At 44.3% G+C, this 16,032-nt stretch overlaps 2 protein-coding genes across 2 annotated transcripts in view; both read right to left on the reverse strand.

Annotated features, from left to right (window-relative positions):
* Nucleotides 1-16,032, reverse strand: part of LOC142591086 (uncharacterized) — a 325,077-nt gene that overhangs the window by 56,596 nt on the left and 252,449 nt on the right. The window lies entirely within an intron of this gene.
* LOC142590752 (uncharacterized) overlaps nt 1-16,032 on the reverse strand; it is a 41,875-nt gene that overhangs the window by 5,128 nt on the left and 20,715 nt on the right. The window contains exon 3 of the mRNA XM_075703180.1: nt 12,804-12,947. Coding sequence (XP_075559295.1) covers nt 12,804-12,947 — 144 coding nt within the window. The remainder of the gene's footprint in view (nt 1-12,803; nt 12,948-16,032) is intronic.

The raw sequence follows: 16,032 nt of genomic DNA on the forward strand, positions 1-16,032 counted from the left end.
GCGTAACCGGGCGAACGAGCACAGCGAAGGTTCAAACAGCCAACGCGGAGTGCAGCAGGGGATAAAAGACGCGGACGGCGAAGAGAGCGGCAGTACAAAAGCGGAGGAGGAGGGTGCTATGGAAAGAAAGTGGCAGAAAGCGAAGAAGGATGGTAGGGCAAAAGCGTGAGAACAGCGAAGTGTTGAGCAAGAAGGGCTCTGCAGCGACGACGCCTACGAGATGGCCTCCTAATAGCGTCGTCTGTTCACCGATGACGCCAACAATAAGGCATGTAACGAGCGCGTCACGCGATATCATATATGCAACAAAGCGCTTCATTAGCGAAGGTATATCTGCGGCGGCTGCTATGAATTGGATCGATGTCTTACCCACGCGCTGCCTCTCGCAATCTCCAGATCAGCAATGTAGTCGCGCCATACTTCGCCTCATATGCAAAGTGCTGCATGAGACACATCGCCGCGTCAAGAAATATATTGCGAAATGAAAACACGTATACTGCTGCGCTCAGATGTCACATTAGGGAGTACCGTAGTCGTCGGTGAATTTTTTCTCAAGCTAAACTGTCGGTGCTGGGCTTCGTCGTTGTCCAGGCAAGCACTGGTCGGGTGGTCACTTCGTGGGAACAATCCAAGAAATGTGAATTGGCATTTCCGGAAATGACATCGCTGGTTTATAAACAGCAGTATCTGCCCTATAGACTGCCCTCTCAATGTATTGCGCCAATAAAATTAGGGGCTGATGTGGTGAAGCATGTAATAAAGGCGGTGCATAAATTATGGCAGGAAAATTCTAAGAGAGAATCCAACTCGCATGCGACATGGCTGAGCTTTGTGATGTTTTGTCCTCGACAACCAACTGTTAAGTTTAAATTTATTACAAAACTTTCTTCCGCAGCTCAACCCAGCATTTTTAACGGGTATCACACCTCTTTTCTAAAGCCCGAACACACTCGGCATGGGCGGCTTACGTCAACTTCCATGATGTCTAAACGATAACACGCTTGTTTTTAATAAAATACTCGGACAAACCCATCGCGTCTGTGGACATGCTAAAATAATATTCATTTCTGTATATATAGTGTTTGTTTTGGAACTGAACTTCTACTAATGCAAGGGTCCACTAGGTGAGCTTCTGCTTTGCTACTGGATGCTATCAGAATACTCTGTCCTAGCCCCTCAGCTATTTCTAGAGAGGAACATAGCAAGTGCTATGTGCAAGAGTGTTTAAACCTTTGCACGTGCCACGAAGCTGTACAGAGTCAAGTTAATATTGTTTATAGCGGGGAGCAACTGCGACATTTTTGTGTATTTCGCACAATAAATATAATTTGTTATCGCTATTCAATCTCCTCAAAGTAATTGTATGAATTCAGAGCAAAAGTCTCAAAGAGGAAATTGTAGAACACCTTGAAAAATTGCCCATCCAGCAGTCTGTTGCTCAATACGTGCTGGGCCGCTATATTATAAACCTATCCCAAACTTTTCTATTCCAAATCTGCAATCAGCCCTCCACGATTGGCAAAATATTTTTGACCCATTTGCCCTGCGCCAGCCTGTCACGGGACATCACTAAAACCATGTAAACACCTTATCTTATAGGATGTGTGAACACTGATTATGTATGATTAGACCGAACGCCTATTTCGTCGATAGAGATAAAGACGTCGTCTGACCAATCACTATTGGTCAAATGTTTTCTGGCTGTGCCCACTTCGCCTGTCTGTCATACGATGTCGCAAAAACGCGAAAACTCACCGCGTCAAAGTGACGCGGTGAGTTTTGCCGGTGAGTTAATTAATGTGCCCAACAAAGCAGGAATATTTTCTGAACAGCAGGAGACTGCCCATTCCGAAAGGAATAGTAGGTGGCTGTCCGGCAATCGTGGTGACGCTAGCTACTTGGAGCTGCCGGGAAGCATGGATTTATTTGCGCGTAATTAAAAACAAATTACGTGGCAGTGTAGCGCTTTCGAGACCTTTCGGCGTATATACAGCATAACTCTGGCAATTTTTCCTCGCTGAGAATCCGTTTTAGCAGCATTTTAAACTTCCGTTGCACGTCGCCGCAATTTTGGACCAGCCAGCTCAATATAGGTAAGGGGAAGCGGACCAATCACAGACACCGGCACCGCCCTCATCTTCTGCTTATCTATTTTCACGGTGCTGGCTCAGCCCCATCAATACTCTCTTCACTTCAGCATGCTCGTCGCCTCTTCTCAGCCACTTAGATAAGAAACAGTGCTCAATGCAGGCAATGCTATTGAATCTGAATATAACGAAAGTGACATCCAGCTTACTGCCCGATGCTTGCGTCCGTGGTTACGGAAATTTGACGTCAAGAGATTGGAATAAAAACAGATTGGAATAGGCTTACTTTGTAGGTGCTCTGCATAAAACCTTTTTGCAAGCCTATACGAAAGCTTGTGAAACGCAAAAAGGTGACGTGCGACTTGTGCCGATGGTAGGTGTAACGACGCAGTTTCGTCATATATGCATTCGCTGTAGGGTCGAATATATCTAATGATATCTCGCCACACCGAATTCAAGAACATAAGAATAAACTACTTCATTACCCTGATGTCGCCCATTGTGTAATTGGCCTAAACTAAGACAGCGTCCTATTGTTTCTTCGTTCATTCAAGCACAATCATAGAAGTTGTGTTTGCTACTCCACCGTTTGAACAGCATATAGAAGAAATATTAAACGTACTCACTTCGGTAACCATGGCATTTCTTTCTGTAAATGCACAATAAAGTGATGAGAAATTGTTAAGGAATGCACTTGTTTAAGCTTTCATCTTTTCTTTCGTGTACCACAGGCAAGAATATCGGCCCTAGAATGAACACTAAAAACACGATCACTAATAAAATATGTCTTGATAAGTATCTAATCATGTTGTATGCAATACGACAAGTAAAAGAACATGTAGCACTAGTAATGGACTATCAAAAGAAGCTCAAATAATTGTGGCATAGTGTAAGGAATTCTAAAGGACACGAACTCTCAAAAATCCAAGAGAAAACGCATAATCGTCTCTGCTCTTTCTTTCGAAGCCTTCAACGAAACCTTCCATGTCAAAGAAACATACGATGATCAAGGGCGTCCTTAGGACTGAGTGTACACATTAACAAATGTACACACTTTAGGTGGTATATTGCCACACAACAATAATTGTCATCTGTCTTGCTTGCATTCCGTTTCATGAGAACGCTGCGCTGACTACTTGCCTCCCGAGAATGCTCTGTCGTGCTGATAACTCCCATGCCATCTATGACTTGGAAGTAAGGGGCTCGCAGCGTTAAAGGCAGGAAATGCGGAGATGACTGATGACGATTCGTGTTGTGTGGCAAGATGCGATCTAAATGGTGCAATTTTGCTTAAGATTGTAGCTCACAGAGATGAAAAATCAACTGAGAACTTTTATGGACATTGGAAAAGACACCCTCATTAGTGAAATTTTTGAGCTTTATACTGAACAACACCTGATAAAGAAAGACATTATTTTGGAGCAAAGTTAGTCATGTAGTTGAAATAAAGTTTTACACGATCGCCAACCAAATGTTCGAGGCCAGTGCCTACGAAGCAATAGCCGACTATACGTACAAACGAATAATCCGCAGCATAGCTGTGTAAGGCACTACCTGAGATATCACAGCTGAACTCATTACGCCAAGGAATTCAATGACTATCGTTGCAAAATGAACCAGAAACATAGCACCAGTGATCGTCCTGTTCACCGGCCTGCGATTACTAATGTACGTCCCATAAAGCAAAGCCCTCTTGCAGTGCTTCTTCTACCGCAATCAGATAAATACGTGCTATCATCGCGGTCACCTGGGGCACCGCGCAGACGTTCTACAACACATCCAAGCCTCTGTAAGACCACCAATGCTAGCCGAAGTGCCAGCTCTGCGGTGGCAACTCCGATACGGCTGACAAGGCGCGGAGGGAAACCCACAAGACGCCGTACCTGATGAAATGCCACCAATGGGAGCAACAACAACAAGCCAACGCTCGTCAACAGCAACCTAGAGCAGTGGGACCTCCTCCCTCCTAAAAACGGGAGGAAGAGGCCAGTCAAGGTGTCGCTTCCGATCACGGTCAAAATCCCGGAGCGGCACGTCTGGACCTGCCGGACCCCTCAAGGTGAGTTGGGCAGGCGCGGTGATGACAGCGCTTGGTGTCCGAGGAGGCCGTACGCAAGGGAAACGTGATAAGTTAGAAGTCGAAATACTACAGCTAAAACAGATGTTAACTCAATGCAACCAGAAAATGACAGCTTTAGGCGAGGAAAACAGGACCCTCAAAGAAGAATTACACTGTTACAAACAAAGGGAACTTGTTACTCCCGTGGCGGCACCGCCCTTAGTTGTTATATCCGCAGAATAAATGAAGAAAGTGAAGCCACCCAAACGTAGAGCCGAAACACTGATCAATGAAGACACACCTACAAGAGCAACAACCTAGACTAAATTCCTCATGGAAATTCAGCAATCAATAAAGGAATTAATTGAGCACGTGACCAATCCATCCCGCATGATATCAGCCCTTAGTGAAAGCGTAAGGAATACAGCCAAAATTACCCAACAAAAAATGAACACCTTCAACAGCGACTACTCGCAGTAGAGACGTGAATCACTCGCCCGCCACCTATCGGACTGGAACCCGTAGCGACAGTGCAACAGCCTACTTTGTCGACCTTGAGCGTGATACGGCTGGCGACATTCCTAACCAGAACACGTGATCATAGCTATAAATCTTGCCTAGACGATTTCGTAATGGAAATTCCGAAACTAAGCAAACAACAAAGCACATTTACACCAATACCTTAGTGAGAAAAATAAACACGATATCATTCTATTACAAGACACGCACCGTCTCGCGGAATTGGCAGGCTATCGTTCAATCAGCTGTGCTCATGCGAAGACGACCGCCCTATCACCGTGGGCGAAACTAACAGTCAAGCAAGTTCTGGTTAACCTCCCTGCCTTCCTTCTCCACTTTTTCCTTCCTTCCTCCTCTCAGTCAAGCAACACGGCACCAAAATTAACAACGTAGACAATATCTTTATTGAACTCTTTCCACAACTCACAGTCGCTATAACGTAAAACTATTCCAAACTTTTCTATTCCAATTCTGCAATCTGCCCACTGCGATTGGTCAAAACCTTTTTCGGACCACCCCCACTTCACCTGTCTGTCACGCGACCTCACGAAAACCGCGATAGCTCGACATCTGATATGACCTGTACAAACCGATTATGCATAATATCCCAGAACAAAAGAAAAACAGTTATTTCTGATCCGAAACGTTTTTGCCATTAGCCCTCGGATATAGGTCAGAAGTACTCAGGCTGCACCCACTTCACCTGCCTGCCACGCGATGTCACAAAACCGCAAAAGCTCACCGCGTCAAAGTGACGTGTACGCGTTAAAGATGCACAAAATGCCGAACAAAACTGAATTTTTTAGTGAATAGCCGCAGGCTACCCCATTCCGTAAGGAACAAAAGATGGCTGCCGCCGATGGCTCAGCCACTGGCTCTCGCACCTGCCGGCGAGTGTGGGTTTATTTGTGTGTAATAAAAATTTTCGCGTGGCCGTGTAACGTTTACGGGAAATTTCGGCACGTTTACGATTTCGTTCTGCCAACTCTGCTGAGGATCTGTTTTAGTATGGTTCTTAAGCTTCCACTGCATGCCGCCGCGATTGTCGACGAGCCACCGCAAGCTATGTAAGAGAAAGCAGACCAGTCGCAGACGCCGGCACCGCCCTCTTCGTCTAGTTATCGATATTCAGTGCAGTGGCTCAGTCCCATCGAATCCCTCTCCACTTGAGCATGCTCCTCGCTTGGTGTGAGCCAATCAGATAACAAAATACTTTGTTTAGCGCAAAACAACAGACACAAGAAAGACGACAGGACAAGGCGCTGTGTCTGTTGTTTTGCGCTAAACAAAGTATTCATGGATTCGCACCAACTAGCTCGCCAACGCATTGTGTAGATAACAAAAGCTGTCCAGTGCAGGCAATGCTATTCGTTTTTCAAGCAAAACAGAGAGACCTCCTATGAAAGAGGGGAACATTTGATTGGTTTGTTCAGACAACCCTGCGGGTGGCCACCCGATGTTTCCACCAGCGGTTATGCAAATTTGACGTCAGGAGATTGGAATAAAAACCTATTGCAATAGTTTTACGCTATGCGGCCCCAAGACTCGCGAAAGCCTCTTTCTACTCAACATATGGAGTAAGCCCAAACATGAGCAGTACAGATTTCTCACACTCTTTAAAGCGCCTTCAAAATCGTCGACAGTAATCACATGATAATCGGAGGGGACTTCAACGTGCCGCACACTGCCTGGGTATACTCTCACGTGTTTCGGAAATGCCGAAATTTGTGGTCCGATTCGCAGAAAGAGGCCTTAACTCTCATCACCAAACCTAGTACATTGAACCGTGCGGGTACTAGCTCTGCAAGGACTCCACACCCGACCTGACGTTTACTAGAAACACATCTGCAGCCACCTGACAGAATACATTAGAGGATCTAAGCAGTGGCCACTACATCATAGTGGTAGACGTTCAAGGCGTTCCACGTAGATCCGCGGGAAAGCAGCTCAAGTTTGTAAATTGAACGGAGTTCCGAAAATCACATGAGCAGCAGGTCGAACCCTTCGGCGAGGTAAAACGCCGGAACCACACCCGAAAACAGGATGTTAAAAATGCCACGCAAATTCTGCCTACTGGGACACACCTCCAAGAGATTGACAGCCGGCTCCTCCCCATGTAGGATGGAAACAATCACTGAGAAAGAGGTCGAAGACACAGAAACAAGGTAAACCACAGGAAACGCATAGCTCTCCCCAATAAGTAGATAGAGACAAATGCGAAACAGCTATGGCGACAAGATTGGGACGGAACCTGCAATGCAATGGAAGGACAATTAGGTCCTGCTGGAAGGTCGCATTTTATGAGATTCCTACTCGATCCAGAAGAAAACATAAGCACTCACCGACAAACCTTCAACAAACTCATACAGGTGTACAAGGGCAGAGAGGAGGAAATCCTTAGGAAGGTATAGTTCAAGTACATCTCAGGCTCCCCCTCAGCAACACCCAGACTTCACAGGCCAGGCCAGCACCACTCTAGACATGGAAGTTACCGTGACCAATATCGGCACCACCGTGCTACCTTACCACCAAATTTGCCCCAGGTCCCGGCAACATTACCTACAAGACACTACGTGGTCTAGAGACGACGCGCCGATCATGCAACGCACAGCTTACAATAACCAATGCTGTACCACTGGAAGCTTGCCCCCGCATTGGAAAAAGGCCTAGATGATCCCCATTCCGAAACCAAGCAAACCAGCTAATACTAACAATATTAGGCCCATCTCCTTAACGTCGCGCATGTGCAAATTGATAGTGTACAGTTTCTTGAATAGACTGAACAACGTAGTTTCTCTGCGTAGCATGACTTAGTATAGGAGTTCAGCGTTGAAGGAGCGTTATAATGGGATAGTTCCTGGGAGTGGCTGATATGCTGCTCAAACGAGTGTTTAGAACCACTTTAGGAAAAGTCTCTCTATTTCATAGTAACTCCACATAGTTGGCGGTAGAAACAAAGCTTTTCTAAACTTTATACCGCTCATATTTATTCATAGTTCCATGAATAGTGAATGTTTGTGCCCATACCAGCCCACTTAGTCTGCACAGGATTCATAGCATTGTCAACAAGTAACACGATTACTCCTGCTTCATCGTTTACTGACGTCAACTTTTAACGGCACTGACGTTAGGCTTTAGTGAACGAATTCTTGCAGTTCGGAGAAAATATTGGGTACTTCAGCAAGAATAAATTCAACACATAACATGCAAGAAGACTGAATTTCAAAGCTGGAGACGTTTCCTTGGTCAAAAGCCAAAACCATTTCAAGAAGATTTAGGAAAACAAAAGATGTTGACAAAGCCCTCCGGCAGCAGGACAGCATAGTTCACAGCTGGGAAGTTCGACTACGTGAAATAAAGTTCTTACCCCGTCTAGTGGAGAAAATATACCCCTGGAAGTCGTCAAAAGCCCGGAATATGATGTCACGGAAAAGAAGGAAGCGCCTAGTACTCGTTTCGAGAATGAATAAATAGAAAGGTTATGAAAGCTTCCCCTTGCATGACCTGGGTTGTAGAGCTTATGGTCCCATTTGTTTGACACTGTCTCTACTTCGTTTCTATCCGAAATATTGCCTACGTTAATCTTGAGTTGTTTCCTACCCCAATTATTTACCAAACCAACAAATCGTGGTGTCCTGGTCATATAAAATTACTGAATCAGTTGATCATACTGGTATTCTATACTCAAGAAAAAATGGTGCAAAAGAACATGGACGAGATTCAAAAACGAACGAGCACACAGAACAAGCAGGGACGAAATAAAAACACGAGCTAAGCTCGTTCGTATTTTTTGTATGGACCCTATTCTGGCGTGCATTTCTTTCTTGAGTATGGAATACCATTACGCCCAACATTCACTACCTATTAATACATCACTAGATCTCAGGGCCGTTTTCCGTGTTTCTGCGGTCGTTCGTCTTTTCTAACTCAACCCTGTTCCTTTGCGCCATCTTTCTTGAGTCCTGCTGATACTTCCGTACCCAAGTCGTTCACTCCAAAAAGCCTACGACTGTGCTTGCCTACTTCTGGAGCTACCGATGTTAGGAAATGATGTTGAGCGTAATTTTGTCCCTATGATACCCTAAGCACAAATTCCCCCCTCGAAACACGTACAGCGTTAAATAATCTGCCGTCAATAGAGGCACCGTTTCGTACAAATTACCTGTCCAACCAATGAAATTATGAGAACACATTACCTGAAATTGAAAGAAAGTTGTGAAATTTAACGCTTATTCGCTTCACTTTTCAGCTTTGTAGTATTAAGGATAAAATTTCCACGTAGGCAAGGATCACTGAATTAGATATGTATAATAAATGGCTACCAAAATTGTCGAAGCCCGAAATAAGATTTCTTGAAAAAAGCTTGTTTTCGGCAGCTTAATGATAAGCAGGATGAAACGTGGAATTAGAATCAGGACCTGGTCATTCGCCACTAGTGGTATTTCCTTGACATTGCTTTCTAAGCACAGTTAGCGTTACTGTGCTGTACTGTTCAAGCGACAGAAAAAAATAAATCAAACGAACACGTATTGTGCGCGTATTTATGAATTTCGTTATTATTGTTTGCTGCGTAAAGAGTACCGCGTGAGAAAAAAACTCCAGTCCTACCAACTGCTCCCAATCAAGACGATATTAAATTCTGTAAGCATGTATTATCCAGTAAACCCTTACGCAGGAACTTACGAAAACGTACAGACCTATGACTGTAAACTCACTTATTTTGAAGACCATGTAGACACTATTATTCCAGCAAGAACTTCAAGGGTATAGGTTAGAGCATCAGTAAAAGCTTCCCTATTATGACAGATTTCACTGGTTGAGATTTGCTTTGTTGATCACGTGCATTGGCGCCGGTATATTGTATGTCTAGGACGCGCAGTGATGTTGCACATTAGCGTAATAAAGAGAGTTCGACATAATCAGCTTTTTGTATGATACCCGCAAGTGTGACTATGATATCATGACGTCTACAGAACTTAGCGCATCAGCAAGAACATTTTGGTCGTTGTTGATGTGTCAGATATCGGTGGAGAGCTTGTACGTACTTAAGGCGTACGTACCAAGCTGCTACGTACTTAAGGTACTTGAATGGATAAAAATATTAAAGTGTCAGCCCATCACAGCATGCGAAGAATGCCGGATGACAAGGCATATTCGAGCAAGTCTTTACCTTAAGTGCCGGAGCTGGTCTGCACCTGAGTGAGTCATGAAAAAGAAGGCTAATGTCTGCCGAAAACAGAACACTGCTACAGAAGCGCACTCACGCCCGTCCTGGACACGTCCGTTATGCATGGTACCGAACAGCAGTTGGTCTCAAATGCAAAACCTCAAAAAACCCGTAATTTTTGTGGAGCCAGAGCCTAACCGCAACAATACAATGTTATCAGTCCTAAGCCACACCGAAAATAATAAAATGAAATATTTTCTTTTGGTTTATGTAGGGCCTTTTTGTTCATGCATTTCCTGCACTTGTGGTTCAACAATGATACCTCTTCTCCTAATAAGAACCATCTGCCTGTTTCCTCAGGAGCAGCGACTTCGTTATCGTGGATTTCAGTGCACCAAGTGAGGGGGCAGACCAGGTGTTGAGCATACTTGACAATGTTTGCATTGATTCTGACGCGCGAACCTGCAAAACCATGATCAGGATGCAAAGTTCTTGAGGCAGAGCAGCGCCTACTGGTTGCTGTTTCCCAATAAGGCTGCTCACAACCGGCACTGACATCTTCATTAGGGCTTAGTAACTAAAGGCCGTTGAGAGAACAAATGTTACAATACACTTGGGCGGACGTAATACCAACGAACCAATATTTGAAGGCTACCTTCTAATATTCACTTAACAAAGGCCTAAACTCAAAAATTACAATGGACCCTTCGAACACAAACGTGCATATATTTGTATTTCAGAATCTGTGCGTGTCATAGTCCTCCCTCCAACATATTGTCATTTCGGCTTCGCTGAACTTCGTTTCCTCGGACACGTCATCAGTGCTGAAGGCGTTCGCCAGGTCCCGAAAATACAGGCGCTGTTGCGAGGTTCTCGACCCCCACAGATAAAAGTCATTGCGACTTACTTAAGTAATTAGGCGTCTTTAAATGCAGCAGCGATGGTCTAGGTGGAACTTACTTCATGACTACAATTGAGATAGGACAACATCGTGTATGCTGTCCTGTCTGCAGCAACTGTAGAGTCCTAGATTATGCGGCGAGTATTTCTTTCTCTCTCTCTCTCTTTGGTTTAACTTGCCTGACAGCTGCTGCTTGGTGTCTACCAGGGTAAGCATGGGCGATGGCGAAGACGTGCCGCCAAGAGTAACGATTTACCAGTCCGAACCTAACACCACTCCTAGACAAGTCGAATATTTTCTGGCTATAACTTTCGTCTAATGCGGACTGATTCTGCAGGTAGCATAATAAAGTACAGGGCAGAAGTGAACCAGATAATTATCTCACGTCGCAAACGAACAGCTGTAGCATGTAGACAAAGCTTCAGTGTCTTCTTTTTTATTTCCAGGCCCGTCTCGGTGAACAGACAAAGTGGAGGACGTCTCGAAGAGATAAAGTGAGCGAAGGCTAAGCACAAAGCATTGTTGTGACGTTGGCATGCATGAGTTTTGAAATGAGCCACTTGCGTAGTGATAGTCGTTTGCACGTCATGAATGGTTTTCTTTTTATTCAATGCAAAACTAAAACACATGTACAACTTTCTTTATCGGAAAATGCAGGTCATTATTTATTGCAAGCGTTCTGTGGCGTCACGAGACGCTGGTTACATTCATCCATTCTCAATAGATTCACTATTTAGATACAATCTTAAATTTACTGCGAAATGAAGGGTGATTTGCTGGTTCGGATGCAACCAAGCTCGAATGTCAACCAGCACAACCATTCAATTCATTCAGGCGATAAAAACTCGCAGTTTAAGCCGAAGCGCGAAGCACCGATTGAGACATCAACTTAGCAGACCGCTATGCAAAGTAATGATACAATTTTATCGGCCCTATACACTTGCAAACGTTCTCATTATAACCTCATTAAAAAGCACGGTGTCAGTGCGCAGGAAAACATGAGCGCATCAAACTCGATTACCGCGCGCCCTGACTGTCAAAAACGCTGGATTCAGAAAGCACAGTAGCATCAGCGAGCGAATTGGCCGTCATGCTGCCTTTCTTTATCAAGGCTAACTGAGCAGCAAGAACGCGGCACTCACGAAGCTGTCAGTACACACCGCATTCGGTCCCCATCGCAGATAGCTTTAAAGATGAGGCCCGCGCGGCCGCGCCATACATCAGTCGACGGGAAAGTAAAACCCGCCCCACCCAATTCTGGTGTTTTGCGTGCTACGGAAGATGGTGCGCTTCCCGCCCTCTTTCTATCCTTCCGTGCGCTAGATTGAGTAGCTATCGCCGGCTCCCTCTCATTCTAACACGCACAGCATACGGCGCGGGGCGATGGTGATATGGGTTTTGTGCTTTGTGAGAAACATCACGGCGACGATGGCAAAAAGGCGCCAGGAATGTCCGTAAAATTGCTTTCGTAATAAAAGGCACCCAACTCAAATTTTTCTTTTCAACAAAGCAATGTGATCAAAGCATGATATCAACACAGCAGCTGCATATTCGAAATACGGCAATCTGCACTATCGTAAGCAGATTGCTTACGATAGTGCAACATTGCTTTCCACCAACAGTCTTATTATTAGCCAACCATCTACATCAATGTCGACTGATGTCAAGATTTCGTCGGATGGTATAAAGATATCTTTTGGCCTTGAGTTCGTGTGAGCTTTGTTACTCGCCATTCAGTCCATTTATTTCCTGTTCTAAACAGCGGAGGTGCTTTCGTTCAATTAGAATTAACATTCTGCATGAATGTTACCGTTCAGGATCTCGAAAAATTTTGTGGGCACATTACTCAACGATCCCGCAGACACCCAGAACAATATGATTGATATGTTTATAAAACTATAAGCTTGCTCGTTGGCATTGAAAACTGATGATTAGAATACACGATTCTAATTAAACGGCTCTTTCATGTACCGTAGCTGGTAGTGGAGCAACTACATTTGCATGGGCTGGTAAAAGTGTGACCAACATAACAAGAGTAACGCGGTGACAGGTACCGTAGGTTTTGCTTACCTTGATATAGAGGTCCATAGACAGCATTCGCCTGACTATTTCGCCTGTCCGGTTGCGGTACTCTGATCGAACACACCTTATATTCGAGTGGTTTAACGCGGACGAGAATCCCACGAGGTAGATAGTATCTGTGGTGTTCGCAGGCTGCGGAGCGAATAAAAATAAAGTAACGTAGCAATAAAGCACAAAACAGTAGCGAAGCAGAAAAAAGAACAGGTACGTTAGCACAGCGGTTCGTAATGCGAATTACATATTGTGCACAAGAGCCAGTTGCCTATGGAAGTTATTTGATAAGAATGGCGCGGTAGACGACCGCCTAGACTCCGATGGGATAAGCTATAAGAGAATATGTTGGTAATTGCCTATATGCATCTGGGCAGGAGGAAATTGATAAAGGCCTAGTAGGAACCGGGAGGCATGATATTGAAATTAATTGTCGCATCAAAAATGTCGCAGTTTCACGCTAAAGGCGAAGCATCGACTGCGATCGCAAACAAGTGGACAGCTGTACAAAGTAAGGATACTAGTTTTACGGCGCTATCAGGTTGTAACCATAGGCATACTAAATAAATTCATAAGTATCGTATCACGTGCAAGCAAGCAAACATGAAAACAACTTAATTGATGACCGCGGAAACTCGTTGCGAAAACGCTCTAGGGAGGAACCGCGGCAGCAGTACTTGATGAATTGAACATCTCCCTGCGTCTCCCCGCAACTAGGCCAGAAAAACACGGCGCACTCTTCCCAGGGCCTAGCGCGCGACGGAAGGCGGTGCGGTTCGTGCCCGGTTTCCTCCGTCGCGTGTCCGATGTATTGCTGCGATCGCCGGACTCGCACTTTCACTCGTAAACGCAGCATACGGTGCGCAGTGATTTTATCGCCCTTGGACTTTACACGGGACCTCACGGCGACGGGGACGACAGTAATGCTCCTGCAGTGTAAATATAATTGTAATCGCACCAAAAAGTGAAATGACGCGTGTATGGCAGAAATTTCGAAAACGCCACCGGCAGCTCACCAAGAACAGTCATTATAGTCTTACAGTTTGTACATTCTATCAAAATGAATTAGGTGGTTAAAAAACCAAGGACGGGCGCTATAACTGTAAATAAGATAGAATGAGCGTTACATTACAAGATTGAAAGGTGGCAATAAGTATTATGCAAAATCAGAATGTAGGTGTTATTCTAATTGGAATTAGAAAGGTGATGATATGAGGGTTATATTAGCGCCAGGACTAAGGATTGACAAAGAGTGCCAAGGAAAACGGTATGAAGCAGTCTTTGAATTTGTAAACGAGAAATCGTAATGGTACTATGACTGCATAACAGCCTAAAATATTCGCTGAAATGGTATCAAATATATGTACACTAATACAATGATATTGATAAGTGATGTGGGCTATGAACATGTAACATATTGTTGAAGTGGATGAGACATTTAAATGTGCACTGCCAGCGTCACAGCCGCCTCACAGGGACGCTTGAGTGTAAGGGCCCAGAGGCATGTGCCTTACAGCTCTACTATTGTAGCAGCAACCCTATGCTACGAATCTCTTGGGCTCATAACGTACTATAGAAGGCAATATTTAAAAAAAAATTATCACTGCTTTTGTGTCGAAGAACGAATCTGCGCCGATAATAAGTATAGGATGAGAGGTTATACGATCTCGATATGCAAGAGAAAATACTTTTTACGTTCAGGTTCTACTTGCCGTTATTGAAAAAAAAATGCGGCGCTCGACAGCCTCTTCTCGCATCTACCATAGTTCGGATGTTCAGCACCAGTTAAATGATAGTAATTGGTACCATACGTGCGCCCTATTCTCAATCGGTAAAAGAGAATACCACATAGTGGTGTTATTTAAGGTAACGCCGATTTTCATCGTAGGATTTACATCATCATCATCATCATCATCATCATCATCAGCCTGGTTACGCCTACTGCAGGACAAAAGCCTCAACCATGCTTCTCCAACTGCCCCGGTCATGTCACCAGCTTAATACAAAAATGAACTAAAACAGTTGCATCCAAGATAAAGCAGAGTAATTTGAACATCTAAAACTAAACAACAATAAGCAAACAACAGAAGGACAAATAAATACAAATAATTAAGCAATATTAAGCATGTTATTCCAGAAATCCTTAAAGCGCGTTGAATCCGTGATAGTTGCAGCTGCTCCTGGCAGCTACAGCTATCAATTGATCTCCTGAGTTACTAAACAAGGCAATATCATCGGCGAGTCACAAGTTACTAAGCCGCTATAGATACCTTCCAGTATTTTTACTTATGGCTCATCTACACCCTGATTCCGTAATGCCTTCGTGACTGCTGAGGTTTCGACTGAATCAAACGCTTTTTCCTAATCAATGCAAGCTATATATAAGGGTTGGTTATATTCCGCACGTTTCTCTATCACCTGATTGATAGTGTGAATATGGTCTATTGTTGGGTAGCCTTTACGGAATCCTGCCTGGTCGTTTCGTTGACAGAAGTCTAAGGTGTTCCTGATCCTATTTGCGATTACCTTAGTTAATACTTTGCTGGCAACGGAGAGTAGGCTGATCGGTCTATAATTTTTCAAGTCTTTGGCGTCCCCTTTCTTATGGATTTGGATTATGCTAACGTTCTTCCAAGATTCCGGTACGCTTGAAGTCATGAAGGATTGCGCATACAGGGTGGCCAGTTTTTCTAGAACAATCTGTCCACCATCCATCAATAAATCTGCTGTTACCTGATCCTCACCAGCTGTCTTCCCCCTTTGCCTAGCTCCCAAGGCTTCCATTACTTCTCTAGACTATTCCTTTAGACTATTCTCTCCTCCATTATTGTCGTGTGTGCCACTGGTACTGTATAAATCTCCATAGAACTCCTCAGCAACTTGAACTATCTCATCAATATTAGTAATGATATTGCCACCTTTGTCTCTTAACGCACACATCTGATTCTTGCATATTGCTAATTTCTTCACTGTTTTTAGGCTTCGTCCACTCCTGAGAGCATGTTCAATTCTATTAATATTATACTTCCTTATGTCAGCTGTCTTACGCTTGTTGATTAACTTGGCAAGTTCTGCCAGTTCTATTCTAGCTGTAGGGTTAGAGGCTTTCATACATTGGCGTTTCTTAATCAGATCTTCCATCTCCTGCGATAGCTTAGTGTTGTGCTCTCTAACGAAGAGACCACCGACTTCCATTGCACACTCCTTAATGATGCCCACAAGATTG

The sequence above is a fragment of the Dermacentor variabilis genome, chromosome 8, assembly GCF_050947875.1.
Source record: "Dermacentor variabilis isolate Ectoservices chromosome 8, ASM5094787v1, whole genome shotgun sequence".
Classification (NCBI taxonomy): Eukaryota; Metazoa; Arthropoda; class Arachnida; order Ixodida; family Ixodidae; genus Dermacentor; species Dermacentor variabilis.